The sequence below is a fragment of the Trametes versicolor genome (genome assembly GCF_000271585.1).
Source record: "Trametes versicolor FP-101664 SS1 unplaced genomic scaffold TRAVEscaffold_9, whole genome shotgun sequence".
Lineage (NCBI taxonomy): Eukaryota > Fungi > Basidiomycota > Agaricomycetes > Polyporales > Polyporaceae > Trametes > Trametes versicolor.
In genome coordinates, this window is record NW_007360329.1 from 210,431 (window position 1) to 236,973 (window position 26,543).

Below are 26,543 nucleotides of genomic sequence, written 5' to 3' on the forward strand. Positions count from 1 at the left end.
CTGACAGCCCTACTACTTCCTTACTACGGGCCACGGCCGCACGCGCGATCGAGAGTTGTCGCGACGCGTCCGCGGTATGTATCACGTGAGCGCGGCGGCACTTTATCTTATCTAACGAGCGCCAAACTTGCGACCAAGGCCGAGCTCGACAAACGGCGTTCTGTCCGCTCCCACTGCAGCCCAGGTTCGAGTCCTGCGTCCACAGTCCACTGCCATGCACCTTGCACTCGTCTCTCTCCCCACAACCACCAGCATGCGCACATCTATCCTCTCAGCTGCGCTCGTGAGCATCCCAACTGTGTACGGCTGGGGTGCCGCAGGGCACGAAATCGTGGCGACCATTGCCCAGATCCACCTCCCGAAGCCCGTGCTCTCCCTCGTCTGCGACATCCTCCATCCCAACCTCAACGCCTCTTCTGCTGCTGCGGAGGCGTACCCGCCATGCCATCTAGCCCCCATCGCAGCGTGGGCCGACTCCATCCGCATGCGCCCCCAGTACCGCTACACCGCCCCCATGCACTACGTGAACGCCGTCGACGACGCCCCGCCGCACTCGTGTCCCTTCCCCGGGACGCACGGCTGGCAGGGCCGCCAGACGGGCAACATCCTCGCCGCGCTCGGGAACCAGACCAAGGTCCTCCGCGAGTTCGCCCGCGGTGACCGCAGCGTCAGCGACGCGGAGGAGGCGCTCAAGTTCCTCGTGCACTGGATGGGCGACATGCACCAGCCGCTGCATATGAGCGGGCGCGAGAAGGGCGGGAACGGCGTGAAGGTGGCGTGGAATGGACGGGTGACGAGTGCGTTCCCCTCCCTCTTGTGTACATACTTAGAGACTCACCGTGGCTTGACCCGCAGACCTCCATAGCGTATGGGACGGCCTCCTTATCGCCCAGGCTCTCCGCCTCACCCCAAACAACTACTCCCACCCGCTCCCCGGTACCGGCGGTGTGTTCGTAGAACCCCACTTGCGCGGCGCGATCTACGACCCGTACGTGCGCCGCATCATGCACGAGGGCCTCTCCCCTAGCGGCCGCTTCGCCGCAGAGAGCGACGGGTGGCTCGACTGCCCCACGCCCTCCGACGCCCGCCCCACGCTGCAAACACAGAACGCCGGCACGAGCAGCGCGCTCGGGTACGCCCTGCGACTTCTCGGGCTTGGGGACTCGCAGACCGTGCAGGCGCTGCTGAACCTCGACGTCCCCGCCGCGCTCGGACTCACCACGCGCGCGGGCACCGAGAAGGAGTGGGACGACGCCGAGGTGTGTCCGTACGCGTGGGCGCGCCCGATCCACGCGCTCAACTGCGACGCCTCGCTCCCCGTGTGGCCGCACGGGCTTGACGCCCCAGGGGACGAGCACGGGTCCTCCTCCGCAAGCGCTGACTGGCCGGAGGTCCCGTACGACGTCGTCGACTTCCTCGACATGCGCCTGCTGGAGGAGGCGGGCGACGCGGGCGACGCGGGGGTGGCGGTGGGCGGGCGGGCGCCGCGGCACCCGGAGCTGTTCGAGCTGGACACGCCCGAGTATGCGGGGCGGCTTGCGCGCGGGTGGGTCGTCGAGCGGCTGCTGGCGATGGCGGGGGTGCGGCTGGCGGGGGTGCTCACGGATATCTTTGCGGATGTTGTGGGCGACGGGAAGGGGTATGTTTATGTGGAGGCGTGAGGGATGGGTGGCGGATCTGATAGAACTGACCTGCTTGTATATTTGTGTATGTATTTGCTATATCTCCTGGACGATATCACCGTGATTTGACGATGGAAACGAAGGAGGAAGCCCACGAAGTAGTAGCTGCGTAATCGCTAACGCCTGTCATGTCGAGGCGACAATAGAGATGGGAGACGGCCATCGATCGCGCACAAGCAGACGACGAGGTGGGGAGATACTTGAAGAGAACGTGGGCGGCCACGTTGTGCGAAGTGGGTCCAACCGCGAGTCACGCAGTTCCATTGATACTGAAGAATTCCAGTAGTATCATACAAGAACAGGACGAGGTGTTCTATCCCGTACCCACCCAACAACAGTACACACTTACACACTACATATTGCATCACGTACATGTATGTTTGATGAAACTTTTAAGCGGATAGCATTTTGCACGAGCAGTAACGATCGGTATGGACAACACCTATAGACAGGATAGCGCGAGACGACAATTTGGGAGGGGAATATAAAACAATGTACGAGGAGGAGGAGGAACGTTTCGATTTGCATCCACGCGGACCAGCTACTTGAATGTAAATACCGAGTAAGGTAATTCTAAAATTACGGGTGCGTTCCGACTAATAGACTCCACGTTCAGGGCCAACCGCAAACGAGAACTGGTGCGACACCATCTCCTGCAGCTGCGTTGCATACCGCGCGACCGCCGGCCCCCACCCACCTTCCGGCTCCTCCTCGGGGGGCCGTGGCCTGACGCGGATGGCCAGGTGCTCGAGTTGCGGCACGCCTAACGCTGCCCGTGTCCGCAAGCAGCCCAGCGCTGCGTCCATGACCGCCCCGCCGTCCCAGTCCAGCCCTCCCAGGCCGAGATACGTCAACTTCGGACAGCGCACCGCCGCGTCGGAGCCATTCGAGTCCGCGTCGGGGGCCTCGCTTCGTGTCGAGAGGGAGTCGAAGACGTATGCCGGCAACGGGAAGCTCGCATCCCTCCCGCATCCGATGTGCAGCCACCGCAAGTGCGGGGCAGCGTCGAAGTATGCGTCGAGTGTGTCGCGGTCCAGGCCGCACATAGGTGCCTTGAGGTCAAGCACGGACAATGTGGAGAGCTCGGGTATGTCCCCATTCAGGAGACCGAAGATCTGAATCATGGGCGAGAAATCCAAGACCATGCCGGGTAGGGGAAAAGCGAGGGTGTAGGACGTGCATTGCATGTCGCTCGCGCGGTGCCACATGTTGAACGCCGCCACAGTTGTGGAGGCATGGATGTGTGCCCTGACCCCCGTATCTAAAAAGAAAGGTACATCGGGGGCCCGCATGATCACCTGGGGACTGGTTGGAGCATTGTCGAGATCGTCGGTGCCAACGTCGCCGGTTCGCAGTGTTAACTGACGCGGTCGGGGCGCCCGCACGAAAGCCATAAATTGTCGAAACCACCGCTCTTCATCGACGATAAGGAGGTCGGTCAAGCGAGGGAATGTAAAAGGCCGCCGAGATCGGGAGGGGACAACCGAGCATGCTGCACTTATGAAGTCGGAGAGAGTCAGGTCTTCGAGGCGTCGTCCTTGCTGAAGCACATCCAGAAAGGCATCTCCGTCCATAAGGGAGGGCCAAATGGAGCAGTGAGAGAGATAGAGAAGCGTGAGACGAGACAAAAGGGATTCGGTCCATTGCACATGGAGACCTCTCAGCGTAAGGTGCGTCAACTGGGGATAGTGTTCCGGGAGAAAGAGAAGGTAGGGGCCAACATCCGGACGATCGTGTGCGTAACTCTTGATATGGAGTCTTGTGAGGGATTTGAAGGGGGCTTGGATCAAGGAAGACACTCCCATAACTTGAGCGTAAGATCGACACTTTCCCAGCTCTAGAGAGCGTATCCGGTCGCGGTGGGGTATCACGTCGGAAAGCACGGAGGCTAGGGTCGACGCGTCGGACTCTAGGTGAACCATGGCTAATTGAGAGCGAGGTAGCGCAATTTGCAACCATTCGGAGCGTTTCTTGACAACGATGGTGCCCCAGAAACACGCATGGCTGACGATAACGCTGCGCCACCGCCAGCACACCGACATGTATCGGGTCAGCTCGACAGGACTTATGCCATTGTCGTGCGCGCCACGCTCGGCTCCGGTGCAGAGAAAGATTTCGACCAGTATCTCGTCGAGGAGCTTGGTGATGGGGCGAAAGGAATTCCACAAGCTTCCCAGGGCGGAAGGATCCATGATCGCGTCGCCACCCGCCGAAAATCGTTCGTCCGGAATGAATTCATCCTGCGTGTATGTCGACATGTTCGCCTCGTGAGCAGCCGAATTGTGGTATAGAGCTCCAGACTCCCCGGACTGCCAGCTGGCCTCTTGCTGTGGCGAGAACGAGGGGGGTTGGAGTACCCCTTGGGCTCTAATTCTCATGAGCAGCGTATCAGTGTCGCAGAGACGTTTGATCTAATTCACGTTTACCATACCGGGAGCGTTTCTTGCGAACATATCTCGCGATTTTGTTGAACATCGCTGTTGACCTGGTCGAACTGCGCCTCCTGTTTAAGTATACCTGTGTTAGTGTGCTGACATTCACACCAGATGAATGGGCGACCTGCACCGGAGCCCGTGGCCTAATGTCGGGCTATTTCTCTTTCAATTTGCGATGATGGGCGTAGACGACAAGTGGTGCATGTTGGTTCGGCATCACACCATTATGTTCAACTCCGCCACAAAGCCAGCGGCGAGCATCCTGAGGAAATATTGGGCGTCTAAATTGTATCGTATCAAGTACTAGTATACGGACCGGTCAGTGTGTATGCGAGTACCAGCACGTCTTTCACCTGGGCTCAGTGTGCTGTTCACCTTCTTGGATTACTTGAAAGGGGATGAAAGGCAGATGTTCAAGTTCACGAGACTCCAAGTGATAATATACACTGCATTCACACTCCCACCTCGGGTGACTAGACATGCCAACGCACGGCACATGCATTTTGGGCTCACTGAGCAGCGTTGGGCGCCATGCACTTCGCAACAAGCGGCTGGTCCGTCCAGCTCCCGTCCGCGTTCTGGGTTGGCACCTCGCTCAGCACGTAGCCATCGTAGAAGTTGCCCGCGGCCCAACCGACGTAGCCCAAGAACACTACGCGAAGCTATTAGCTCCTGGACCACACTACTGCAGTATAAGACCTACCGTCCGAGTTCGCCTTCTGGAACGCGACCTGCTCGCACATGAACGTCTCGCACGACGCGACGTTCCCGCCGCCCGTCTCGGTGTTGAACGCCTGCCGGCCGTTGCAGCGCAGCCACTGCGCGAGCGGCCCCCACGCGTTGTCGATGTTGTTCGTCGTGCACTCCGCGTTCGTACCCCTACCAAATACGAATTCACATATATAAATCGCTGTATAACGTGGGGAGACGTACGAGTTGTCGAAATCGAGGTACTTGTGCACGTCGAAGATCAAGTTGGTGATGCTGCCGTCGGGGTTCGTGACCTTGTTGAGCGCGTCGGCCGAGCCGTTGGAGACGAAGGTCTCCGCGGATGTCCAGTTGTTGCCGGGGAGGAGGATCAGCTGAGAAGTCGCGCTATAATGCAAGTCGGTGAGCTGTGCTTGAACAATGGATGAAGTTTACATACCCAGCCTGGCGGATGGCGGTCACCGCTGCCTGGACGCTCTCTGCCCAGAGGTTGATGTCAGGGACGTCATGCGGCTCGTTCATGCTGCGTTCAGGATCTTGCGTGAACTGCGCTCTGTAGGGTCCGAAAATGGCACTCACATTCCGAAGATGATCTTGTCGTTGTCAGCATACTTGGCGGCAAAGCTGCTCCAAAGTGCTGCAAACTGGTCGTTCGCGGGCCCTCCTTGACCAATGATCTGTACACCAGGGGATTGATGAGCTATAGTCGACAACCTCGCAGAAGTGCGCATCGTACCTTGCCGTTGAACCGCGCGTAGTTGTGGACTTCAACGATGCACGACGCGCCAGCGTCAAGGCAAGCCTGAACGAGGTCATCGTACTCGGCGAAGTTGACCTCGTCGATGTCACCAGTTGCAACGCCGTTGGTCAGGAACTGCCACCCGACGGGCAAGCGGAAGACATTGTAGCCGTCGTTCTCGACGAAATGCTTCATCTGGCCCGCGCCATCCATGCCTGCAGTCCAACAAAACGTTAAAACACTTTCGTGCAGCTAGTCCGAAGGAGAAGGGCTGACCGTAGTACTTGGTCAATGGCGGCCACGCCCCACTAGCGGAACACGTTCCGTCCGTGCTGCATCCGAAGTCGAACCCGGAGATGTTGACACCAGCGAATTTCAGCTTGCCGGCGCTCGCGGGCGGGCTGTTGGGTGCACACGTGGATGCTGGAGGTGCGGGGCCGGAAGATGTCGCCGAGGGGGCTGCAGGAGTGCTGACCGTTGCGGTGCCCGGAACGCACTGAGAGTATGCTATGAAGATAAACCATCAATATATTGAAGTAAAATATGACGGGCTGGAAATCGCTCACATGAGCTGAGGGAGGTACAAACCGAGCCGGCGACGCAAGTGGTCTCCCCGGTCCAACCCTAGAAAGCAGGAGGATCAGCGGTATGTTCTTGTGCATGTTCTTGTACATGTAGGCTGTATGCTAGAATAACTCACTGTACCGCCACCTATATAGTCGCACGTCAGCTTGGCACAGATTCTCGTATTGATGAAGAGCAGCGGCACTTACATTGGCTCCAAACAGCCGCCTGGCCGCGTACCGAGAGAGCGAGAGTGACAACAGAGAGCAAGGCTGCGAAAGACTTCATGACGGCGAGTGCGCTCGAGCAAAACCTGGGATGTCTTCCGTTGCAGTCAAGTGTCCCTTATAAGTCGGCAAGAGAGGAACCAGCTGCTAGACGGAAAACGACGTCCACGAGTTCTGCCGCCGCGAGGATGCTTGCGCACGACCGAGATTCTGCGCCAGAAGCTGATGCCAAACGGCTGTCCCCAGTTTGCCGTCGTTGAGAACATGAGCCATACCAGTTGGTCCGAGAACTGTCCGCGTCGAGCGAAGTTAATTGGGACGAGACGAGCTACAGTTTGTCGACATAATCAGCACTGAAGGCTAAGCACGGCGTCGGCGTTTGAAGTCCACCGTCACCCTCGTGATACTAATTGTGCATCTTTGCCATGCTATGTGACCTTGAGATGCGGTTGTTCTTCGCGAGTTTTTCGGTATCGATTTCGTCGGCGGCCCTTCGCGTCTACAAACTTAGCAGACGATCTTGCCTGAACTGAGAGCCTTCTTTCGCAGGTACAGCAGTGTAGACTGCCGGGAGGTGTCAGGCAGCCATGGTCGTGCACGGCGATAGAAAGTTAACTTGCTTTGGGGAAGGAGGAAGAAAGCGACTCGCGGGTAACTCACGGAACATCATCTCATCAACTTCGGACGCAGCCGCGCGATGTACCCTGAGGCATTCACCGGTGGCTTCCGCTGACAATCTGAGGTGCAAGTTGGTACTGCTCGATGGAAGATAGGATGTCAAAGTAGCAGTACAAACTTGAGTTCAAGCTGCAATGGCCTGTGAGTATCGACGATGCATGGACCCGGAAAATTCCGAGAAGCCCGATATTACCCGACACGACGTCGATCACCGCGAAGAGAAGCAGAGCTTGAGCCTCGTGTGTACCAACCACCAACAACTCCCATACACATCGTCGCAGATGCACACCTCGGAACTGTCAGACCATAGCTTCAACATCCGACTCCTCGGGATCCCTCAAGGCTGACACTCGGTTTGACCTCACTGAGAAGCCAATGTGCACTCTGCGTATGCGTACGCTAACTAAATCGATGCGTTCCAAAGAAAGAGGAGCAGGCACTGATAGGGGCCTCGCTGCAGAAAAATGGTAACAGGGACCCATCCGATAAACGGATGCCTGAGTGCTGCTAAATGTTACCTCGGTCCGACTCGGACCTGACTGACGACTCTGTGCAGACAGTGAGTACTTCCACCGGCCGATGCGAACACGACGTAGTGAGTGCAGCCCATAGTTCATGCTTCTTTATCCTTACATTGTGGCGAACTCAGATAGACTCCAGGCGTAGTGCTTTGCATCGAAGACGTCGGATGCCTTAACCGCTTAACCGCAGGGACAATGATTCCGACAGGCACAAAGGAATGCGCGATCGAATGCTCAACGGGCAGAACGAGTCCGGCAAATCGGAATGTCAAACAACTGTAAGCCCTCATTTTCTGCAGTACCTCGAAGTACCTGTACCTACATCATTGCTCGTGACCAAGTGTTGACATCTTTTTAGCTCTTCGGACGGTTGTTACCCAAGCACAGCGTGGCTGACGGTCAATTTGCTTCGGGGGCAGCCGAAGCTCTCCTAGGCAAAGAATTAAGTAGTGGATGGCCTGTAAAGTGACGGAGACCTTGGCAGAGCTAACCCTTGGCGGCAGGAGTGTCCCATGTGGGTCATCGCAATAACAGCGCAAGCTTTCTCCGCCGACGAGGAGGTACACGCTATACATATCAAGCAATCGGCACATCAGAAGCTGGAATGAGTACCGTTCAATTGAAGCGATGGACGGGGATGACGCGCGGACGCGGGGCTGTGCACGCTGCACGCCGAAGCCCCTTCTCGACCGAAGTTCGATAGAGCTGCAAGCGTTTAACTACGGGGAGTGGCCAACTCTGAACCCTAACCGAAAAGGGACAGGGCTCTGATGCCCATCATCACGACCGCCGGCGGGGAGAGCACACGCTCCGACGTCCGTCGCTTCTGTCTTGCCCTCCCCTGGCCATTGGCGCCATCAAATGCTTGCGAGATAAAGATCACAGGGGGACGGCTTATTCTCTTTTCTCAACAGACTCTCCCCTGAGCAGCCGCCATCCCTCATATGCGGCCTCAAGCCTCACATAGTCGGGCATACACGACCCCCCACCATTCCCACTTCGCTGCGCTGAGTCGCGGAGGCACCGGAGGTTCCGAACTTTGAGTTCCATGTCCTTCGTCCTCACCATCCGCCGTGAGTCTGCTGCGTAATATCTATCACTGCTGATCGAGGCTGATCATGACTGCTCATAGTGCTCGCGACGATCCTCCCGGGGTTCGCGGTGCTGCTTACGCTGCTCCGACTGTACTACCGGTGGTCGAGACGTCATCTGGGCTATGATGACGCCTGGGCAGCGTTCGCCGTGGTCTGCTCGTTCTTCATGTGCGCTGGGGCATGGACAAGGAGTGATACTCCCGGTCAGTGCAGACGGTCTCCAGCGGCGTGCAATCCTGGCTGACCCCCCCCCTTTACAGCGACGGGGCCATTTCACCACTCCCACCGTGTCCGTGTAATCGGATATTATATGCTGAACGTGTCATTCACTTGCGTTCTCTGGTAAGCCGCCGCTTCTCCGCGCATACCTAGAGCCCCCAACGCTGACACTCTAATAGGGCCTCTCGGATGAGCATTTTGTTTTCGATCATCAGGCTCATCCCGAGCTTGTTGAAGCTCCGCATCTACGCCCATCTTTCTGCTGTATTGTTCGGCTTGATGTGGACCGCACTCCTTATCCACAAAATTGCCGTATGCGAGTCCAACCCCGCCTGGAAGCAGTCCCCCGGCGTGCAGTGTGTCCTGGGCCACGGGGTCGGGGCGTTCGAGCTAGCCAGTGAGTGCGGATTGTGTGCACATACACCCATTGCTCACCAGCCCATCTGCCCCCCTTCCCGCCCGGTCGGACGCGTGCAGCCGACATCCTCGCCGACCTCATCCTCGTGTTTCTCCCCATGCGGCTGCTCTGGCGCATCAAGCTTCCGCGTGGGAAGCGGATCCTCCTGCAGCTGATCTTCTCGGCCAGCATGTTCACCACGATCGTCAGTATCATCCACGGCGTCTACGTGTTCAGCACCAACCGGAACGGCGAGGGTATCCTCGCTCACATCGAGGTACGTTCTGTCCACATATGACTTGACAAACACCTCACCTCCCTCCCTCCCCCCAGGCCTCGACGGCGCTCATCGTCTCCAACTTCGCGGTGCTGCTCACCTGGCTCATGCGCTCGCTCGGCCACGCCCAGGGCAGCGAGGACGCCCCAGACACGGGCGGGGCCTACGGGTCCCAGCGCAAGCAGATGACCTCTCTGCGCTTCTGGAGCCGCAACCAGACCGCGCCCATCGTGCTCACCGGCCTCTCCGGGAGCGGGACGACGATGACGGCCATGCACACGCGCATGTCGGGCGAGAGCGCGGAGGTCCCGCCGACGGACGTGGAGGACGGCCGGAGCCGCAAGTCGTTCAACATGACCCTCGGCAAGGCGATGTAGGGCGACAGCCGTCTGCTTTCACCTTTCTCGCACAAGCGGCCGACGGAGAGGCGTCGGACGGGGGCGGTTGAGGGGCCGGTCGTCGCTTCTCATGGACAGTTCGTTCCGCAGTGCTGTAGCGTCGGTGTCCCCCAGGAGCTCCGCTTAAATGTGTTTTAACAAATGTGGAATACTGGACTTTAAAGCGGTCAGCGTGGTCTTGTCCGCGAGTAGTGTATGTACTGGTAACTGCGCAACTCTGTTCCCTGAGCCCGCCCGTCGCGAGCGCGGTGACGTTTGATGAACTTAAACGTCGATGCTAACGAGGTATAGGTGGATCCTAATGATTGTGGCACTCGCTACGCACCTGGGCGGCCCCTACCGTGACACTGACAGCGGCATGGAAGGTGTCCTACGGCAAGCCTGTAATCTTCTCCCCGAACATCGTGGTACAGTCGTCAGTTGGGACATCTTGGGACCTTAAGCTTGCGTAGAACATCGATTTACGTACGTCGACGACGAGTCAAAGTTTAAACAATTTGAGGACTACAATTTCCCAAGGGCGCCGTGGGTGGCCTGCCAGTCGGGTTTGGGGGTCATCAACGCGGATAGAATCAAGAAGCTATCAGGCTCTGCTGAGTGCAATTCGGGAATGAACGAAGGATTACTTAGGAGACATCCCTCCAGGCCTATCGCCATGGTGTGTTGTTGAGTTACAACGTAACCGCAGCGGCTCCCAAGGCGCTCTCTCTTCATAGATTCGGGTACCTGACCATTTGCAGCACTTTCCGGGACTGCATCATCTGGGTCGCTCAGCAGATATAATATTAGCGGTCAGCTTGCTTAGAGCGTAATGGATCTGCGCATGCTCGTCGCCAGCCCGCCGGTGTCGGGCGCCGTTCGCTACGAGTCCGTGTAGTGCGCTTGACGGAGCCTACTGGTGCGGGGCCGCCATCAAGCTTAAGGTACCCAGTGAGCCCCGTAGGTATGTCTTTGCGAGCTCAATCAGTGGGGATTTCGCACAACCGGTTCAGGAATGAGTCTATTCGAGCAGGTTCCAACTGGTGACAGTCGCAGCATAAGTATCGGGAACGGCCGGCCGTATTCTTCGTTATGGGCACGGCGCATATATTATGTTATCCCATCAAGTTTGCATACCTGCTTCCTCCAAGCTCCTGCGGACGGTCATTTCCCCAACCCAAGCGCGGTCGCGCTGGACGCCGCGATTTGGTCACTGGCTCGAATGAGGGCCTCGGCCCACGGGGCGCGAGCCTTGATCACGCATTCGAACGGCTCCGGGTACCTGGTAGTCGTAACGCTCCACAGTCAATGGGCTACGCAGCGTCCGACGAAGATATGCGGCTCACGATATCACGCCTGCAGTCACCTTGCCCTCAAGGTACACCGGTCTTCCGGATTCGTCGAGGGGGGCCGAGACAGCCAACGTGTGCAGCACCGAGGAGACGACCAGGAAGAGCGAGGCCTCCACAAAATGACGCCCTGGGCATACCCTGGGTTCGCACGAAGAAGGGTGTCAAAAATTACGCATGCCGTTCTGCGAGGGCATGCGGGGAGGAAAAGGCAGGACGAGCACAACACGCACCTTCTGCCATAGCCGAACGCGAAAACCGCGGGATCGGTGATGTCGGGGTTAAGCTTCCCATCCTTCAAGAACCGCTCTGGCATAAACACGTCGGGGTCGGGGAAAAGGCTCTCGTCACGAGAGTACGCCCTGGAAAGCCGCGGCGTGGTGAGCAATCATGTGGGCGCTGAAGATCGAGCCCAAATCCCAAGATGTGAGAGCGTACCATATGTTAGAAATGGCTAGCGTGCCCTTCGGGATGAAGTAACCACGATACTCGTCGTCCTCCATCAACCGGTGCGGGATGCCCAAGGGGACGATGGCGTGCCAGCGCAGACATTCCTTGATTACGGCGGAGACGTAAGGCAGTGAGTCTTGGTCGGCGAAGTCGGGGAGGCGGTGAGGACCAACTACGGCGTCGAGCTCTGCTTGGGCTTTCTTCTGTACTTCCGGGAATGATGCTAGGACAAGGAAGAACGCTTGGATTGACGAGAGTGTCTGAAGCCAATTTGATCAGCAACACACATTGGCGTCGGGGTACTCGCTCACTGTATCGGCACCAGCTGTTGGATACTTCATGAGACACATAGTCAGGAGTCTGTGGAGGGATACGCTTACCGCCGTATGCTACTGCAACAGTGTTTCGCGCCACGATCTCTTCTTTCTCAGCTTCTACACCCTCCAGCGCCGAGTTGCGTTCCATGAGCGCAGTTGTCATGGAAGGGTTCACAGTTCCCTCGCCCTGCAAGAAGAGCATCAGTACCTGCATTATGGGCCCCCAAGACCTGGTTTGAAGTAGTGGATACTCACCATTGCAGCAAGCGTCCGCGCCCAGGCAGTATCCCGCAGCCGATGTGCCACAACCCTCGCCTCAGCCGCATCGCGCTTGAAACACACCCCCGGAAGCCACTTAGGCAAGAAGCGCAGAGCTGGCAAGAGCTCGACGAGGTATTTGCCGGGAACAAGCATGCGGTTGAACGCCGCGAGGCCTTCCTCCGCCATTGTGATGTACTCGTTGTCCCCCGAGTCCGCGACCTCTATTCCGTACGCGACGCGCATAACTGTTGCACCGAACATGCTGTGGAGAGGTGCGTAAGATAACAATGGAAAGGCTTAACGTACACGGGGTAAGAGGGATGAGAAACGTACTGTCTGATATGCTCCGTAGACTGCTCTGGCGTTTCTAGGAGTCGGTGGAGGAAATGGTTGACCTGGATCTGCTGCGTCGGGCGCAGCTGCGCTACCGCATTCGGGTTGAAGAACTGGTGGAAGGCGCGTCTGTGTCGCCGCCACCAGGGACCGTAGGGGATCATGGAAAAGACCCAGTCGAAGCCGCTCCTGCCAAAACGCTTCTGTCAAGGAGGCTATCGCCTGGCTAGGAGATTGAGCGGTTACTCACAGGTCTGCCATGGGCGAGTGGACCCTGTCCGAGTACAACGCCGAGCGTTTGTCCAAGAGGTCCATCGCAATATCATGCGTTCCTAAGAGTAGAATAGGCTGGCCAAGGACGTCCAAGTACACAAGGTCGCCTAGGAAAGCGATGTCAGTATCCAGCAGGAGACATGCGCTGGAGTGGACGTACCGTACTTGTCGCTGAGCTCGCGATAGTCGACACCGGCGTTCTTGTTTGGCATATCAAGAAAATTCCCAATGATTGGCAGTGGTCGCGGGCCAGGTGGGAGCGGCAACCGCTTCTTGGAAGCTCTCCAGTAACGCGAGAGATATACCAATAACGCGGCTGAGAGCACTAGAGGCCAGAGCTGTGACATACTATAGGCAAAGTCGCAGGTATCGCGCTCTGTTGGCGTACGTGGGGGATTCCGGCTGTGAGTGTGGTAGACATGATCATTATAAACGACTTACTGACAAACGTAGGAGCGGCGCAAGCGGTATCCTACATGTTAGCCGTGGTTCGCGAAACATGGGCTTCGCAATACCCGTCCGGTTGACAGTCAACGAAAACAGTAGACTGGCTGAACTCCCTGGACATGACGCCGCGGAAGTGCAGTCATGGGGCAGCATGGGGCGCCATGTACGAAACAACTTCGTATATGAACAGCCCGCAATGGGCCACCGACTATAGATAACGAGGCTGGCGCTTTGATTGACAAAACTGATGAGGAAATCGTCAGCACCAATATTGCTGACACTACCGCAGCGTCGCAGCGAAGAGCACCCACATCATATGTTGTGGCAAAGTGGAGTCCTGCGGATGGCCAGCCTGTGAGAACAGCACTTCACTTGTTTTGCCCAGGACGGCACCACTGCACCCATTATGTCCAAGATAGCCGTGATCAAGTTGTTCAATCATGCATGGAAGCCGTTGGTGACAGATGAATAACTACCAAATCTGCGAAAGTGACCCTCACTGAGACCAACGCTTCCCCGTTGAGCTGAGTGGCAACAGTGAGGGTCACTTTATCAAGGAATCATCGCCGGAGCCCCCGCAGACGCCGGATTGTCATTCCTTCGACCCAAGCACGGTCGTGCTGGAGACCGGGATCTGGTCACTGGCCCGAATGAGGGCCTCGGCCCACGGGGCGCGAGCCTTGATCACGCATTCGAACGGTTCCGGGTACCTGGAAGTCGTAACGCTCTTCAGTCAGAACAGGCTACGTAACATCCATCGAGGATAGGCGGCTCACGATATTACGCCCGAGGTCATCTTGCCCTCCAGGTGTACGGGTTTCCCGGTCTCATCGAGGGGTGCCGAGACGTTCAGAGTATGCAGCACCGAGGAGACGATCAGAAAGAGCGAAGACGCCGCGAAATAGCGCCCGGGGCACACCCTGAGTTTGCACGAAGAAGGGTGTCAGAAATCACGGCTGCCATACTGCCAGGGCATGCTTGGGCATGGGGCGAGGAAAAGACGGGAGAAGCCCAAGCTTGCTCACCTCCTGCCGTAACCGAACGCGAATTCCGCGGAATCAGTGATGTCAGGGTTCAGCTTCCCGTCTTTCAAGAAGCGCTCCGGCATGAATGCCTCGGCGTTTGGGAAGCGGCTCTCGTCGCGAGAGTACGCCCTGGGAAGCCGCGGCGATGTAAGCAATGATGTGGGTGCTGAGGATGTGATATAGGTGCCGAGATCTAAGGGCCTACCATATGTTCGAAATGACCAGGGTGCCCTTCGGGATGAAGTAGCCACGATATTCGTCGTCGTCTATCAGCCGATGCGGGATGCCCAGCGGGACGATGGCGTGCCAGCGCAGGCACTCCTTGATGACCGCGCAGACATACGGTAGTGCGTCTTGGTCGGCGAAATCGGGGAGGCGATGAGGGCCAATGACGGCGTCCAGTTCTGCTTGGGCTTTCCTTTGCGCTTCAGGGAATGCTGCTAGAACGAGGAAGAGCGCTTGGATGGACGAGAGGGTCTGCGGGGAAAGAGTGAATTGTGAATAAGAAACAGATTGATGTCAGCGTATTCACTCACAGTGTCGGCACCAGCTGTCAAATGGCTCGATGAACCGTGGATGTAAACCTTTGTGAATGAGGTCACTTACCGCCATATGCTACCGCGACAGTGTTGCGCGCCACGATCTCTTCTCCCTCACCTTCAGCACCCTTCAGCGTCGAGTTGCGTTCCATAAGCGCTGTGGTCATCGATGGGGTCGCAGTCCCCTCGCGCTACAGACATGCATCAGAACCCCCATATAGACCACCTAGCTGGAAGCAGTAGTTACAGACCATCGCAGCAAGCGTGCGCTCCCAAGGGGTGTCACGGAGCCGGTGCACCACCACCCTCGCCTCAGCCGCATCGCGCTTGAACCGCACGCCCGGGAGCCACCGGGGCAGGAAGCGCAGTATCGGGAAGAGCTCGACGAGGTACTTGCCGGGAACGAGCAGGCTGCTGAACGCGGCGAGTCCCTCCTCCGCCATTGTGACGTACTCGTCGTTCTCCTCCGCGACCTCGATTCCGTACGCGACGCGCATGATCGTCGCGGCGAATAAGCTGGAGACGGGTGCGTTACATCGCCGTCCAAAGGCAGAAGGTACATAGGGTATGGAGTGTAGAAGACGTACTGCCTGATGTGCTCTGTGAACTGCTCTGGGGTGTCCAGAAGTCGGTGGAGAAAGTGGTTGACCTGGCTTCGCTGCATCGGACGCAGCTGCGTGATCGCACTGGGGTTGAAGAACTGGTGGAAAGCGCGTCTGTGGCGGCGCCACAACGGACCGTAGTGGATCATGGTCAAGACCCAGTCGAAGCCGCCTCTGCAAAGATGGTAGTGCCAATGGGCCCATCGCGCTGCCAGGAGATCGAGCGTTCACTCACAGGTTAACCATAGGCGAGTGAACCCTGTCAGAGTACAACGCCGAGCGTTTGTCTAAGAGATCGATCGCAGCTTCATGCGTTCCCAAGAGCAGAATCGGCTGGCCGAGCACGTCCAGGTACACAAGGTCGCCTAGGAAAGCCATGTCAACGTCCAGTAGAAGGAAACATGCGTTGCACTGGACGTACCGTACTTGTCGCTGAGCTCGCGATACTCCGCACCAGAGTTCTTGCCTGGCATGTCGAGGACATTCCCGATGATAGGCAGTGGCCGCGGGCCAGGAGGGAGCGGCAACCGCCTCCTGGACGTCCTCCAGTAGCGCAACAGCCACACCGACACCGCCGCTGAGAGAACAAAAAGCCAGAGCTGTGGCATACCGTAAACACAGTTGAAGGACTCGCACTCTGTAGGGATACGTGGGGAATTCCAGCTGTGAGTGCTGTGATCATGGTCCTTATAACCGAGTGACAAGCATGGGCGCGAGTAGCGATCATCGTGCATGCTCGGCTCATGTTCCCGGGACTTGGAATGCCCACCGCCTGTCTAGTTGGGAGACAGCGGGGATGAGAAGGCGATTAGATCCTCCGGAAATAATGCCATGCGGGTGTAGCCACGGTTTGTACGCGAGTAGCCCGCGATCGGTCACTAATTTTATAGGTGGTGCTGGCTACGTTGGTCCAATCTGATTGACACAACTGGTAGGGACATGATTAGCACTGATACCTCTGACAATAATGCCATATGAGAGAGCACGTACGCCATGAGGTCTGGAAAGTTATCCTGCAGATGACTGGTTGTGGGAATGACACTTCGCATGACGGCAATATGACTGCACCCAGTCGAGCGTGTGAGAGACCGTTATCGAGCTGTTCAATCATGCATGGAAGGCCGTTTATAACAGACCCGGGGAAGAGCCGCTGTATTGCATTATCATTTGGTGCGGCCGCGTGCCTACGTTCATACTCCGGGAATGCCGGATATTACTTGCGCAGCGCTGCCCGTAACGCTTCTCCGTCCACGGGCCGCAAGTACTGGCTTAAGGCTTGACGGCAATCTTGACTGCCGTCTTGCTACGCATCTTCTCCAGCACCTTTTCGAACTCGGCAACGGGATAGACGTCAGTGACCTGTGTCAATGTGGCTCAGCACATCGTCAACCGAGAAGGTCGGGAAAGGCCGCTTACGAGTCCTTTGACTTTAATCTTGCCGCTGTCAAGATACGCGACGGCCCGCGGGAAGCAGAACGTCTGAGCAAAAGACCCGATGATCTGTGTGGAGTTGGTTAGCATACCACAGCGCGAAGTTGACAGCTGCATTTACCCTGATCTCATCGACGAAGATCTTTGCCGGGGGCCAGTGGACCTGCGCGGCGTTGTCGTACACCCCGTACACCATCAGCGTGCCTCCTCTGCGAACGTAGTGGATGGCCTGGTTCGCAATCTTCTCTGAGCCAGTGGCCTCAACCTGGAAAGCCATGAGCCAGATCCGATTCATGGGGGAGCCTTTTGTGACGTACCACGACGTCGAAGCCATAGGGGTTCTTCTTCTTCAGTTCCTCCCATTGGGCGTCTGGGTTCTCCCGGTCTAGCTCGATGTACTCGTCACCTGCCTCGAGCTGCTTCGCGATGTCCATCTTGATGCCCTTGTTCGCGGCGATGACGACCCGCATCGCGCCGTTGAGCTTCAGCAGCTGAGCGAGGATGAGGCCTGTAGGGCCCGAGCCGATGATCAGCGCTTCCACGCCCACAGGTGCGTCGAGTTTGTCCATCCCGTGCACCGCGCAGGCCGCGGGCTCGATAAGAGTAGCTTCCTCGTCAGTGAGGTTATGGATCTTGTAAAGTTTCTTCCCGTCACTGTGTCATATGTTAAGGAAGAGTGCTTGAGTGAAAACATGGATACTAACAAGACAACGTATTCGGTGAATCCTCCGTGGAGGCTCACACCAACACCCTTGTAGTTCTCGCACAGGAGAGCCTCTCCTCTGCGGCAGTAGAAGCAAGCACCGCACTGAGAGTGTTATCAGCCCGGAACGCGTGAAATACACCCACAACGCACTCACCAGCACGCTAGGGTCCCCAACCACACGGTCTCCCTTCTCAAACCCGGCAACGTTCTTGCCCACTTGGACGATCTCGCCTACGATCTCATGTCCTGGAATGAGCTACATATAGGTTGTGTCAGCAGCGGATATATCCAAACAAGGGATGATACGTACGGGGAACGTTGTGATAAACTCTCCGTTGTGGACATGCTGGTCGGTGCCGCACACGCCTATGTCAGACCGTCAGATAGCGCCCGATCAGCATCCTATGCCGTTACTTGCCGCACGCTTTGACTATGATTCGCAAGATGAGAGGAAGATCTTCTATTGTATACCAGATGTGTTACCTTTCAGCAACACCTCGTCGTCATTTATCTGGGGGATCGGGACCTCGCGGACTTCGAAGTCACGCGGCTGTGAACGAAGGTGAGAATCTAGCGCAGATGGTGGTCCTCGAGCAGAATGTGCGGCATACCTTGTGGTAGTAGACAGCTTTCATCGTGCTAGCGGTCGCCATGGTTGTGTCTGCAAGTTGGGTAATGGTGAAGGTGCGGGTGGGACTGTATGCCGAAGGGCGTCCCGTGCGCAGCTCTTATACATGCCGGTGGGTTGGATCCGTAGGAAGCACGGACCGCAGATTACGGATGAGATCTGATTGAGCAGGCCAGCCAGGCATTAATTAACCAGATAGAAAGGACAGTTGGAAGGGCAGCTGGGGCACCAAGGGGCCCCGCAATGCCCAGACTATGAGGTATGCGGCCCCCGAGAGTCCTTAAACCCCGGATCGCCGGTATGCTAGGTACACTTTGAGAAGCAGCCACCGGGCGTGGAGGCTTACGCTGGCCAGGCCCATGGGATTACTGGTGGCGACGTGCGGTGCCACGGGCCGATGTCGGAACTTAACCAATAGCAGAGAGGCAGAGGTTTGCGCCCAACAGCACGGTAGAGTTCGTCATGCAGAGGCTAGCAGGTCTGTGGTTCTAGCGTGTTCCAAGAGCAATTTGCGCCAACAGAGAGCGTGTGCACAGAAAGAGCAGAGGGCACCGCTCACGCAAGGACCGGGGATGTGGGGGGAAGAAGGAAAGGAGCGTGATGCGCCGAGCGACGGCAACCCACGCGACGCGACGCGACGCGTTATTTGTGCGTATTTGTGGCAGATGTCATAGACAGAAAATCGAAAAGGGAAATTTGCGGACCGCGCGCGCGTCTGAGACGAGTGCAGAGCTTGTGCTCCTGCGACCACCACCACTTCACCCTGCACGCCGGCAGCTATGACAAAGTACATTCTCGTATCTGGTGGTGTTGTGAGCGGCATCGGGAAGGGCGTCATCGGTGCGCCTCTTCTGCTCTGATCTCCCTGTCGCGACACATGTGTGTTCAAGCCGTATCCTAGCCTCTTCTACGGGCCTGCTCCTCAAGACCACCGGTCTCAAGGTCACCGCCATAAAGATCGACCCGTACATGAACATTGATGCCGGCACGATGAGGCCACAGGAGCATGGTGAGATCGCCCTGTGTAGACGCGCGCGTTTCAACATGTCTGAGCGTGGAGATAGGCGAGGTCTATGTCTTGAACGACGGCGGAGAAGTCGATCTTGATCTGGGCAACTACGAACGTTACCTGAACGTGACCCTGAGCAAGGATAACAACATCACGACCGGAAAGATCTACCGCGAGGTCATTGAGAAGGAGGTGTGTACATCGCAGGCAGGTTCGCGCGTATACTGAGAGGAATTACGCGACAGCGTCGCGGAGACTACTTGGGCAAGACTGTCCAGGTATGACAGGGTCTATCATGGAACGCCGAACCTATGACTCTGAACATGGCGGGTTTAGATCGTTCCCCATGTTACGAACGCCATCCAAGATTGGATCGAGCGCGTGTCCAAGATTCCTGTGGATGAGACCGGCGAGGAGCCCGATGTTTGCATCGTCGAGGCACGTCACATATTGCTTTATTTTATCTTAACGCGTACTGTAGAGCTCATTCTATAAACAGCTCGGAGGTACCGTTGGAGACATCGAGTCGGCGCCTTTCGTCGAAGCTATGCGCCAGTTCCAATTCCGTGTCGGACACGAAAACTTCGCGCTCATCCACGTGTCACTTGTCCCCGACATGCATGGCGAGCAGAAAACCAAGCCTACACAGACAACCGTCCATGCACTCCGCGGCCTCGGTCTCCTCCCCGACCTGGTCAGTGTGTACCAACCCTCTCCAACCGAGCATAGCTTATCACACAACACCACATGCAGATCGCCTGCCGACTGATTGTCCAGAAGCCCCTGGAACCCGCCACCAAGGCCAAAATCTCCATGTTCTGTCACGTCGCGCCCGAGCAGGTCGTCGGCGTACACGACGTCTCCTCCGTCTACCACGTACCCCTCCTTCTCCAGTCCCAGGGAATCATCCAATATCTCCAAAAGCGCCTTAACCTCTCCACGATTACGATCACCCCTCAGATGCAGGAACGCGGGTCGTCATTAGAGCTGCGTTGGCGAGAACTCACAAAACGGTGAGGGCAAGCGTTGCGCATTTTATTCAGCACATATAACTGACGGATTTGTAGGCAAGAACGTATTCTCGATGAGGTGTCTATCGCACTCGTCGGGAAGTACACGGACATGCAAGATTCCTACATGTCTGTTGTCAAGTCCCTGGAGCACTCCGCGTTCCGGTGTAATAGGAGGTTGAAGCTCAAGGTTCGACCGTCTCTTCCTGCTTCCACACAATTTCTCACATTTCTTTCCAGTGGGTTGATGCCTCAGATCTTGAGCCTGAGGCACAACACACCAGCCCCGCCAAGTACCATGATGCGTGGCGGGACGTCGTCTCCGCGAAGTACGTGCCAACCAGAACGCCCTCGGCGCCCCTACTAACGAGCTCTCCAGCGGCATCCTCGTCCCCGGCGGCTTCGGCGTACGCGGCTCCGAGGGCATGATGCTCGCCATCAAGTGGGCTCGCGAACAGAAAAAGCCCTTCCTGGGCATCTGCTTCGGCTTCCAGCTCGCCGTCGTCGAGTGGGCGCGCAACGTGTGCGGCCTCGCGGGCGCGACGTCCGCCGAGTTCGACCCCGCCGCGCCGGAGCCCGTGATCGTGTTCATGCCCGAGATCTCGAAGACGCACATGGGCGGCACGATGCGCCTCGGCCTGCGCCCGACCGTGTTCGAGGAGGACGCGGCGGGGTGGTCGAAGGTGCGCAAGCTGTATGGCGGCGCGGGCAAGATCTGGGAGCGCCACCGTCATCGGTACGAGGTCAATCCGGCGCTCATCGAGCGCCTTACGGCGAGTGGGATGCGCTTTGTGGGTAAGGATGAGCGCGGGGAGCGTATGCAGGTGCTCGAGCTGCCTGGTCAGTCTTTCTTCGCTCACCTGTTCGCCAGCCTCGAATAACGCTGACGACTGCTTGTATGCACAGAACACCCGTACTTTGTCGGCTTCCAGGCGCACCCCGAGTTCTGCACGCGCCCGCTGAACCCGTCGCCGCCGTTCCTCGGGTTCATCGCGGCCGCGGCAGGCACATCGGTGATCAACGAGCAGCTCGAGGTCCAGCTGCGCTCGTTCAAGCCGCCGCATCCCGAGGGCTCGATGGTCGACGAGGCGTCGCTCCGCAGCGAGGAGCCCCGTCCTGCCGGCGAGGAGGCCATCCTCAGCTCCGAGCAGTGAGTCGTTTGCGAATGTGGGGATGGGGTTGGGGGAGAGGTGGCGGTACGTCTGTGTACACTATCGAGACGGGAGACGGGCGAATGGGGCCATTGAAGAAGTACCTTACTCGTATAATCATATAGATAGAAGGTCGCAGCGCGTGCCACATTTTGTCAATTTGTTGCATTGGTTAGCAATGGGAGTCACACGACACTTTCACGAGACTGAACAGGTTCACTGGCTGCTACACGTTTCCAAATCAAGGGAGAGGATCCTCGCTCATGTGCATGGCTTGGCCATGGGGTGCTCACTTCACACCCCCATGGTACGGGCCGCTGTACGTTGGCATGCATACCGATCACGACCTGTTACATGTCTATGGTACGTCTATGGGACGGGATCCCACCGCATCCACGTCTCCTCGTGAGGATGGGTGCTCTCCGCAGCGGAGAGAAAAAATCGCGGGAGAAGAAAACGGAGCAAGGGGTCCGGGCCCGCGGAGTGGTACTTACTACTTTGAATCTTAGAGTTGGCCCCACTCCCACACACAGGACGTTGCGACACTCGCGAGAGGACTCAATTAGAGTGCTAGCAACGCGAAGACGGAGGTCGATCTTCCCGCTGCTAATAAGAAACGGATTCTCAAGCCCTAAGACCGGTTCGGTCGTTCGAAGTAGTACTCCAGCTATATAGTAGGAAGGCTAGGAAGTACAAGTACTCACTGATGAGTAGCCAGTGAAGTATCGGGCCATGACCGCGCAACCATGAGACATCATCCCCTCGATGGTATAGGGCTAAGGTGTCTCGTGTATAATTCGCACGAGCCTGTTCAAGAAAGACAAGATTATAATGCAACAACAACGATGACGCTCCGATACAAATACATCCGAACTGCGAATACATATACATACACACCGAAAACAAGCTCTATGTACAGCGTCAGACACAGCATAAACACAGCACGAGGCAAATCGCACTGACATGTGCACGGCCGCAAGGTATCCAGGACCGCAGTCTGCTGCCGGCTCCAGGCCCGCAGAGGAGACTCAGTACTGCAGCTCCGCCACGCGCGGCTTGTCCAGCGACGCCCCGAGCTTCTCCATGACCTCCTCCACGCTCTTCTCCGCGCGCGCGAGTGCGAGCGCCAGGTCTGGCGAGTCGTGCCCGGCGATCACGCGCACCTTGTCGCGCCCACCCGTGCGCATGTGCTCCGCGAACACCTTGCATGTCCCCTCGAGCGTCGTGACCCGCCCGCTGTACCCGAGCCCGCCTAGCGAGGGTGAAGCGCGGGCGCGGGAGTCGTCGAAGATGAGGTGTACCTGCGTGAGCGCCCACATTGACGGCTGGAGGAAAACGATGTCGCCAGAGAGCGCGGGGACGAGCTTCGCGAGGGCCGAGAACGGTGCGGGCGCACGGAGGAGTGCATGTCGCGCGAGGTAGTACCCCTCCACGAGCGTCGCGAGCGCGAGCATCGCTGTTGGTGACAAGTCCTGGAACGTGCACGCGCCCCCGGAGAGGTACGTGAGCCCGCGGTTGATCTCCCCGTACGTCGGCGCGGGGCCCGCGTCGCACACCGCGAATGACTGGCCACCGATATCCGGGTTGGGGCTGTCTCCGCGCGCGAGCTCGATAAGGCGCTGTTCGTAGCAGAGGTGCGCGATGGAGCAGTTCTCGACGTAGCAGAACGACTGCAGGCTGTTCGCGATCCAAGTCATGTTCGCCTTGCGCAGAAGGTACGCGGCGACGAGCAGGTCGCCTCCTGGACCATAGATCGCGTTGCCTGGCCGGATGCAGCCTGTGCGGAGGATGCCGTTGCCCGAGGAGAGGCCATCCGCGCGACGCACAATGACCTCCGCCTTCCGTTTCGAGACCGCGTAGTTGGAGAAGAAGTCTTCGTGTCGTGTCGGCACTTGTGCATCGTCGTCACCGATAGGCTGCACGAAGTGCGCGGGCTCGCGCTCCCATGGCCAGAGCCAGAAGCGCGAGCGGCAGACGGACACGGATCCCGAGGAGGTGTAGATGAGCGCGGCGGCGCCAACCTTGCGCGCCGCGTCGATGACGTTACGCGTCCCCTGCACATTGACGCGATCTGAGTAGACTTGGAGCGCTGGGTGCCTTTCGTAGAATCGAATGATCGCGACGGTGTGGAAGACAGTCAGCTCGGGTTCGGGCTCGCCTGGTGCTGCGCCGTCCACCCATGGCTTGCGGAACGCAGCCTCCACCGCGGCGGCATTCGTGACGTCGACCTGGCAGAAATCAACCTTCGTCGCGGGCCCTTCGAGCATATCCTGCCGAATAGGCCGGCGAACATCCATGATGCGGATCCGGCGTGGGTCCTCGCCGCGCGCGATGAGATGGAGTACAATCCACCCGCCCAAGAAGCCGGCCTGTATGCGATGGTAAGCATTGTAAGGCCATCATAGCGGGCAGCGGCAGGGGCCTGCAAGCAAGCGAGGCCTCGGAGCGCGCCCGCTGAATAAGAAGGATGAACGTCAACACTCACCCCGCCGATGACGATGTACCTCCTCCCCGTCTTCGGGGGCAGCTCTTCGGGCGAGAATAGCGATGGTGACGAGCCCGCGATGGCGGGCGACGCAGCCGTCCGCTCGAGGTCCTCTACCGTCCAGCGTCTTGGGGAGAACGCGGTCGCCTCCGGAGGCAGCCGGGTGAGCTTCGCATCGTTCGCGCGGACGTAGAAATAGAGCAGCACGGGGAGCACGACAGCGAGCAGCAGCCAGAGGGTGTAGTCCATGCTGTGCGGCAAGCGGGTGGAGGGGCGGAGGAGAGGAGAGGGAGTGTGGCGGGATCGAGCGAGGTTGAGTCCGGTTTAGTAGTGGTGGGAGCGCCTGCACGCCGGGCCTCTTCGGCGGCGTGGAGGGAGATCGAAGCGTGCGAGGCCCGCAGCCGTGTCCAAGGAAGCTGGAAAAGAGTGTATTGGAGCGACCTCCTCCGCCCACGCTGCCCACGCTCGAGCTCAACCAGCTGCTTTCCTGCATCTGTCGCATACGCGGACATGGCCACACCGCTGCGCAGGAGATACGTAACTGTACCGCTCTCAGGCGCACCCCGACCCTGCGGTCGATCCCGTCCCACCCGACCAGCTCACACGCTCGCGTCCGCCCAACGGCGTCTCCTCGCACACCCGACGCTACTTTGAATGATCTCGGTGAATTTCATGTTCGTGCACTGAGTAGGGAGAATGCCATGGATGTGAAAACTCGTGCTCATGTACTACTACGCCGCCCACTGATATCGATCCCACCGCGGCATTACAGTACATCGCAGCATATACCAACTAGATACCGACCTCACACCGAACAACAGAATTACCAGGGTGATCACGCGGGAGGCGGCGGCGGGGGAGCTGGGTCGCTTGGAGGAGGCGCAGATCCCGGTGCAGCTGCTGCCATTGCGGCCCCAGTAGCGTCAGTAGCACCTGCAGGGTACCCTGCTTGGGCATAGTATTGCGCGTATTGCTGGGCTTGCTGTGTCTGCCATTCCTTGAACTGCGGCGAGTTGACGTCGTAGCCGTAAGCAGCCCTGCAGATCGCGGGTTGTCAGGTTGCGGTCGAAGCAGGAACAGCATATTTGACTAACCAATAGGCCGCATAGGCTTCCCAGTCACTCGCAGCAGGTGCTGCGCCGGCCTGTCCAGACGTGGGAGCGGCGCCACCAGGGGGTGCAGGCGCGCTGCCGTCCGGGGGAGGCGGTGGTTGTTCGCCTGGGGGCGGGGGCGGGGGTGCACTACCCGGCGGTGGCGGTTGGTATCCCTAAATACAAGCGTGTGAGCGAGTACACCACACGGATATACAGACCAAAATCATAGAGGCAACTTGTATGCCACGTGAGACTGGCACGCAGAAGCGACAAACATGAGTGGAGCATACATACACCGTAAGCACTGTAAGCAGCGTACTGGACTTGTGCTTGATGGAGCTCCATTTGTTGCTGCTGCAGGAGCGCCTTCATTTTGTCGTGTTCTCCACGCACGACCTCCAGCAGATCCTCGGTGAGTGCTTTCGCACGCTGTATTTGCTGTTCGTCCGGGCCGCTGATACAACGATGTGAATGAGAGACCAGCTGCTCGATGAGGTTAAGAACGTACGTAACGTGGATGAACATGGGCTCGTCGTGTTCGTGGCCTGTGTCCTGGTCAACGAATCCGGAGCCTTGCCCCTTGATCTGCACGCGAGTACCCGTCTCCTGCTGGATGTATTTGACGAACATACCCTGTGAAAGAACAGGTCAGTGAATCCTCTATGCGCGATGAACGTAGTAACATACCGATGGTCCGACCACCTTGGCACGAACATTGAAGTTCCTGATGCTGTCAATACCAATTGGAATCTTCTCTTCTGGCCATTTGCGCTGCGGTACGATTAGCGACGCCACCTGCTGAAGTATCATAACACATACTCTCTCCCTGACACGGCTGCTCTTGTCCTCCACCAATGATCCCATGTCCAAGTTCATCAGGTCATTGATTTTGCCGACAGCTGCCTCAAGCATCTCTGGACTCGTTGCCGACACATGCAGGTAGAGGGGAGGATCCTTCTCGGTGGCCTTGGACCTGTCGGGGTACCAAACGCCCTTTGTGCTCACGGAAGCACCGGTCTCCTCGTGAACCTGGACGCTCACAAGTCAGCATCTCACCGCGCACTGGAAGTTGGAGAATCGTCTCACCTGTTGTTGAGTGGACCCTTTCGTGAGAAGGTATCTGTTCCTGACGTCGTTGATGTCGATGTCCTTGGTGAAGTCGCCATCATGCGGATCCTTGGGGCCCAAGCTCGCGCCGCCTGAGCTCGCGAACTGGGCGGCGATTTTGGCAGCGATAGCAGCCGCAGCTGCGGCAGCCTCAGACGCAGTCTTGCCATCCTCCACTTTCACAGCTTTGGCGGATGGCCCTTCGCCTTCACCGCCCTCTGGGCCTTCCTGATCCCACTTGCGCTTGGAGGACATGTCGGACGAGATACGCTAGGATGGGGATGTGTTGCAGACAACAGATAGCGGGAGAGCGAGGAGGAACGCGGAGAGAGGCGGAGGCGTACGCGGTGGCGAGGTTCAAGAGTCGCGAGCGCGGCACAGCAGGCAGAGCCCGTGTGTGTGTGTGTT

The 26,543-nt window shown here is 58.0% G+C and overlaps 9 protein-coding genes across 9 annotated transcripts; 3 read left to right on the forward strand and 6 right to left on the reverse strand.

The window, feature by feature from the left end:
- The first annotated feature begins 215 nt into the window (after window positions 1-215).
- Window positions 216-1,749, forward strand: TRAVEDRAFT_30333 (phospholipase C/P1 nuclease). Its single transcript, XM_008042737.1, has 2 exons — window positions 216-797; window positions 856-1,749. The coding sequence occupies exons 1-2, from the start codon at window positions 254-256 to the stop codon at window positions 1,659-1,661; spliced, it is 1,350 nt and encodes a 449-aa protein (XP_008040928.1). The 5' UTR covers window positions 216-253; the 3' UTR covers window positions 1,662-1,749.
- A 529-nt stretch (window positions 1,750-2,278) lies between these two features.
- TRAVEDRAFT_22030 (uncharacterized protein) lies at window positions 2,279-2,890 on the reverse strand (the record flags this gene model as incomplete). The annotated part of the gene is made up of 1 exon (XM_008042675.1): window positions 2,279-2,890. The coding sequence occupies one exon, from the start codon at window positions 2,888-2,890 to the stop codon at window positions 2,279-2,281; it is 612 nt and encodes a 203-aa protein (XP_008040866.1).
- Window positions 2,891-4,511: 1,621 nt separating this feature from the next.
- On the reverse strand, window positions 4,512-6,510 carry TRAVEDRAFT_151848 (endoglucanase). The gene is made up of 10 exons (XM_008043081.1): window positions 6,338-6,510; window positions 6,265-6,275; window positions 6,131-6,188; window positions 5,841-6,071; window positions 5,562-5,779; window positions 5,405-5,502; window positions 5,265-5,348; window positions 5,051-5,212; window positions 4,821-4,996; window positions 4,512-4,769 (listed from the first exon to the last, which is right to left on the reverse strand). Exons 1-10 carry the CDS (start codon window positions 6,414-6,416, stop codon window positions 4,627-4,629), a joined length of 1,260 nt encoding a protein of 419 aa, XP_008041272.1. The 5' UTR covers window positions 6,417-6,510; the 3' UTR covers window positions 4,512-4,626.
- A 1,965-nt stretch (window positions 6,511-8,475) lies between these two features.
- Window positions 8,476-10,165, forward strand: TRAVEDRAFT_171208 (uncharacterized protein). The gene is made up of 6 exons (XM_008043082.1): window positions 8,476-8,627; window positions 8,687-8,851; window positions 8,909-8,990; window positions 9,047-9,264; window positions 9,345-9,541; window positions 9,598-10,165. Exons 1-6 carry the CDS (start codon window positions 8,603-8,605, stop codon window positions 9,916-9,918), a joined length of 1,008 nt encoding a protein of 335 aa, XP_008041273.1. The 5' UTR covers window positions 8,476-8,602; the 3' UTR covers window positions 9,919-10,165.
- A 917-nt stretch (window positions 10,166-11,082) lies between these two features.
- Window positions 11,083-16,122, reverse strand: TRAVEDRAFT_130245 (CyP450 monooxygenase; the record flags this gene model as incomplete). Its single annotated transcript, XM_008043083.1, has 10 exons — window positions 11,083-11,200; window positions 11,265-11,408; window positions 11,501-11,629; window positions 11,706-11,977; window positions 12,029-12,042; window positions 12,098-12,215; window positions 15,164-15,428; window positions 15,500-15,688; window positions 15,750-15,879; window positions 15,936-16,122. The coding sequence occupies 10 exons, from the start codon at window positions 16,120-16,122 to the stop codon at window positions 11,083-11,085; spliced, it is 1,566 nt and encodes a 521-aa protein (XP_008041274.1).
- Window positions 16,123-16,634: 512 nt separating this feature from the next.
- TRAVEDRAFT_30336 (NADP+-dependent D-mannitol dehydrogenase) lies at window positions 16,635-18,564 on the reverse strand. Its single transcript, XM_008042738.1, has 10 exons — window positions 18,263-18,564; window positions 18,135-18,201; window positions 18,070-18,081; window positions 17,962-18,017; window positions 17,806-17,907; window positions 17,650-17,753; window positions 17,263-17,599; window positions 17,067-17,210; window positions 16,931-17,014; window positions 16,635-16,873 (listed from the first exon to the last, which is right to left on the reverse strand). The coding sequence occupies exons 1-10, from the start codon at window positions 18,302-18,304 to the stop codon at window positions 16,784-16,786; spliced, it is 1,038 nt and encodes a 345-aa protein (XP_008040929.1). The 5' UTR covers window positions 18,305-18,564; the 3' UTR covers window positions 16,635-16,783.
- Window positions 18,565-19,035: 471 nt separating this feature from the next.
- TRAVEDRAFT_151856 (CTP synthase) lies at window positions 19,036-21,651 on the forward strand. Its single transcript, XM_008043084.1, has 11 exons — window positions 19,036-19,119; window positions 19,181-19,288; window positions 19,344-19,480; window positions 19,534-19,566; window positions 19,625-19,726; window positions 19,788-19,982; window positions 20,042-20,301; window positions 20,356-20,488; window positions 20,539-20,627; window positions 20,678-21,138; window positions 21,205-21,651. The coding sequence occupies exons 1-11, from the start codon at window positions 19,059-19,061 to the stop codon at window positions 21,450-21,452; spliced, it is 1,827 nt and encodes a 608-aa protein (XP_008041275.1). The 5' UTR covers window positions 19,036-19,058; the 3' UTR covers window positions 21,453-21,651.
- Window positions 21,652-22,198: 547 nt separating this feature from the next.
- Window positions 22,199-24,200, reverse strand: TRAVEDRAFT_30340 (NAD-P-binding protein). Its single transcript, XM_008042739.1, has 2 exons — window positions 23,935-24,200; window positions 22,199-23,818 (listed from the first exon to the last, which is right to left on the reverse strand). Exons 1-2 carry the CDS (start codon window positions 24,181-24,183, stop codon window positions 22,478-22,480), a joined length of 1,590 nt encoding a protein of 529 aa, XP_008040930.1. The 5' UTR covers window positions 24,184-24,200; the 3' UTR covers window positions 22,199-22,477.
- Window positions 24,201-25,175: 975 nt separating this feature from the next.
- On the reverse strand, window positions 25,176-26,390 carry TRAVEDRAFT_129197 (uncharacterized protein; the record flags this gene model as incomplete). The annotated part of the gene is made up of 5 exons (XM_008043085.1): window positions 25,176-25,482; window positions 25,537-25,661; window positions 25,716-25,799; window positions 25,848-26,057; window positions 26,115-26,390. The coding sequence occupies 5 exons, from the start codon at window positions 26,388-26,390 to the stop codon at window positions 25,176-25,178; spliced, it is 1,002 nt and encodes a 333-aa protein (XP_008041276.1).
- Window positions 26,391-26,543: the final 153 nt, after the last annotated feature.

Coding starts and splice junctions, on each gene's coding strand:
- TRAVEDRAFT_30340 (XM_008042739.1), bottom strand. CDS start 24,183: ATGGACTACACCCTCTGGCTGCTGCTCGCTGTCGTGCTCCCCGTGCTG. Junction 23,819..23,934: donor GGTACATCGTCATCGGCGGG/GTGAGTGTTGAC, acceptor CATCGCATACAG/GCCGGCTTCTTGGGCGGGTG.
- TRAVEDRAFT_151856 (XM_008043084.1), top strand. CDS start 19,059: ATGACAAAGTACATTCTCGTATCTGGTGGTGTTGTGAGCGGCATCGGG. Junction 19,727..19,787: donor CCGATGTTTGCATCGTCGAG/GCACGTCACATA, acceptor TTCTATAAACAG/CTCGGAGGTACCGTTGGAGA. Junction 20,628..20,677: donor CGGGACGTCGTCTCCGCGAA/GTACGTGCCAAC, acceptor CGAGCTCTCCAG/CGGCATCCTCGTCCCCGGCG.
- TRAVEDRAFT_30336 (XM_008042738.1), bottom strand. CDS start 18,304: ATGGCGACCGCTAGCACGATGAAAGCTGTCTACTACCACAAG. Junction 17,600..17,649: donor TTCACCGAATACGTTGTCTT/GTTAGTATCCAT, acceptor CATATGACACAG/TGACGGGAAGAAACTTTACA. Junction 17,211..17,262: donor CCTATGGCTTCGACGTCGTG/GTACGTCACAAA, acceptor ATGGCTTTCCAG/GTTGAGGCCACTGGCTCAGA.
- TRAVEDRAFT_151848 (XM_008043081.1), bottom strand. CDS start 6,416: ATGAAGTCTTTCGCAGCCTTGCTCTCTGTTGTCACTCTCGCTCTCTCG. Junction 5,503..5,561: donor ACGCGCGGTTCAACGGCAAG/GTACGATGCGCA, acceptor CCTGGTGTACAG/ATCATTGGTCAAGGAGGGCC. Junction 4,997..5,050: donor TACCTCGATTTCGACAACTC/GTACGTCTCCCC, acceptor CGTATTTGGTAG/GGGTACGAACGCGGAGTGCA.
- TRAVEDRAFT_30333 (XM_008042737.1), top strand. CDS start 254: ATGCGCACATCTATCCTCTCAGCTGCGCTCGTGAGCATCCCAACTGTG. Junction 798..855: donor GTGGAATGGACGGGTGACGA/GTGCGTTCCCCT, acceptor CTTGACCCGCAG/ACCTCCATAGCGTATGGGAC.
- TRAVEDRAFT_171208 (XM_008043082.1), top strand. CDS start 8,603: ATGTCCTTCGTCCTCACCATCCGCC. Junction 9,265..9,344: donor CGGGGCGTTCGAGCTAGCCA/GTGAGTGCGGAT, acceptor GGACGCGTGCAG/CCGACATCCTCGCCGACCTC. Junction 9,542..9,597: donor GTATCCTCGCTCACATCGAG/GTACGTTCTGTC, acceptor CCCTCCCCCCAG/GCCTCGACGGCGCTCATCGT.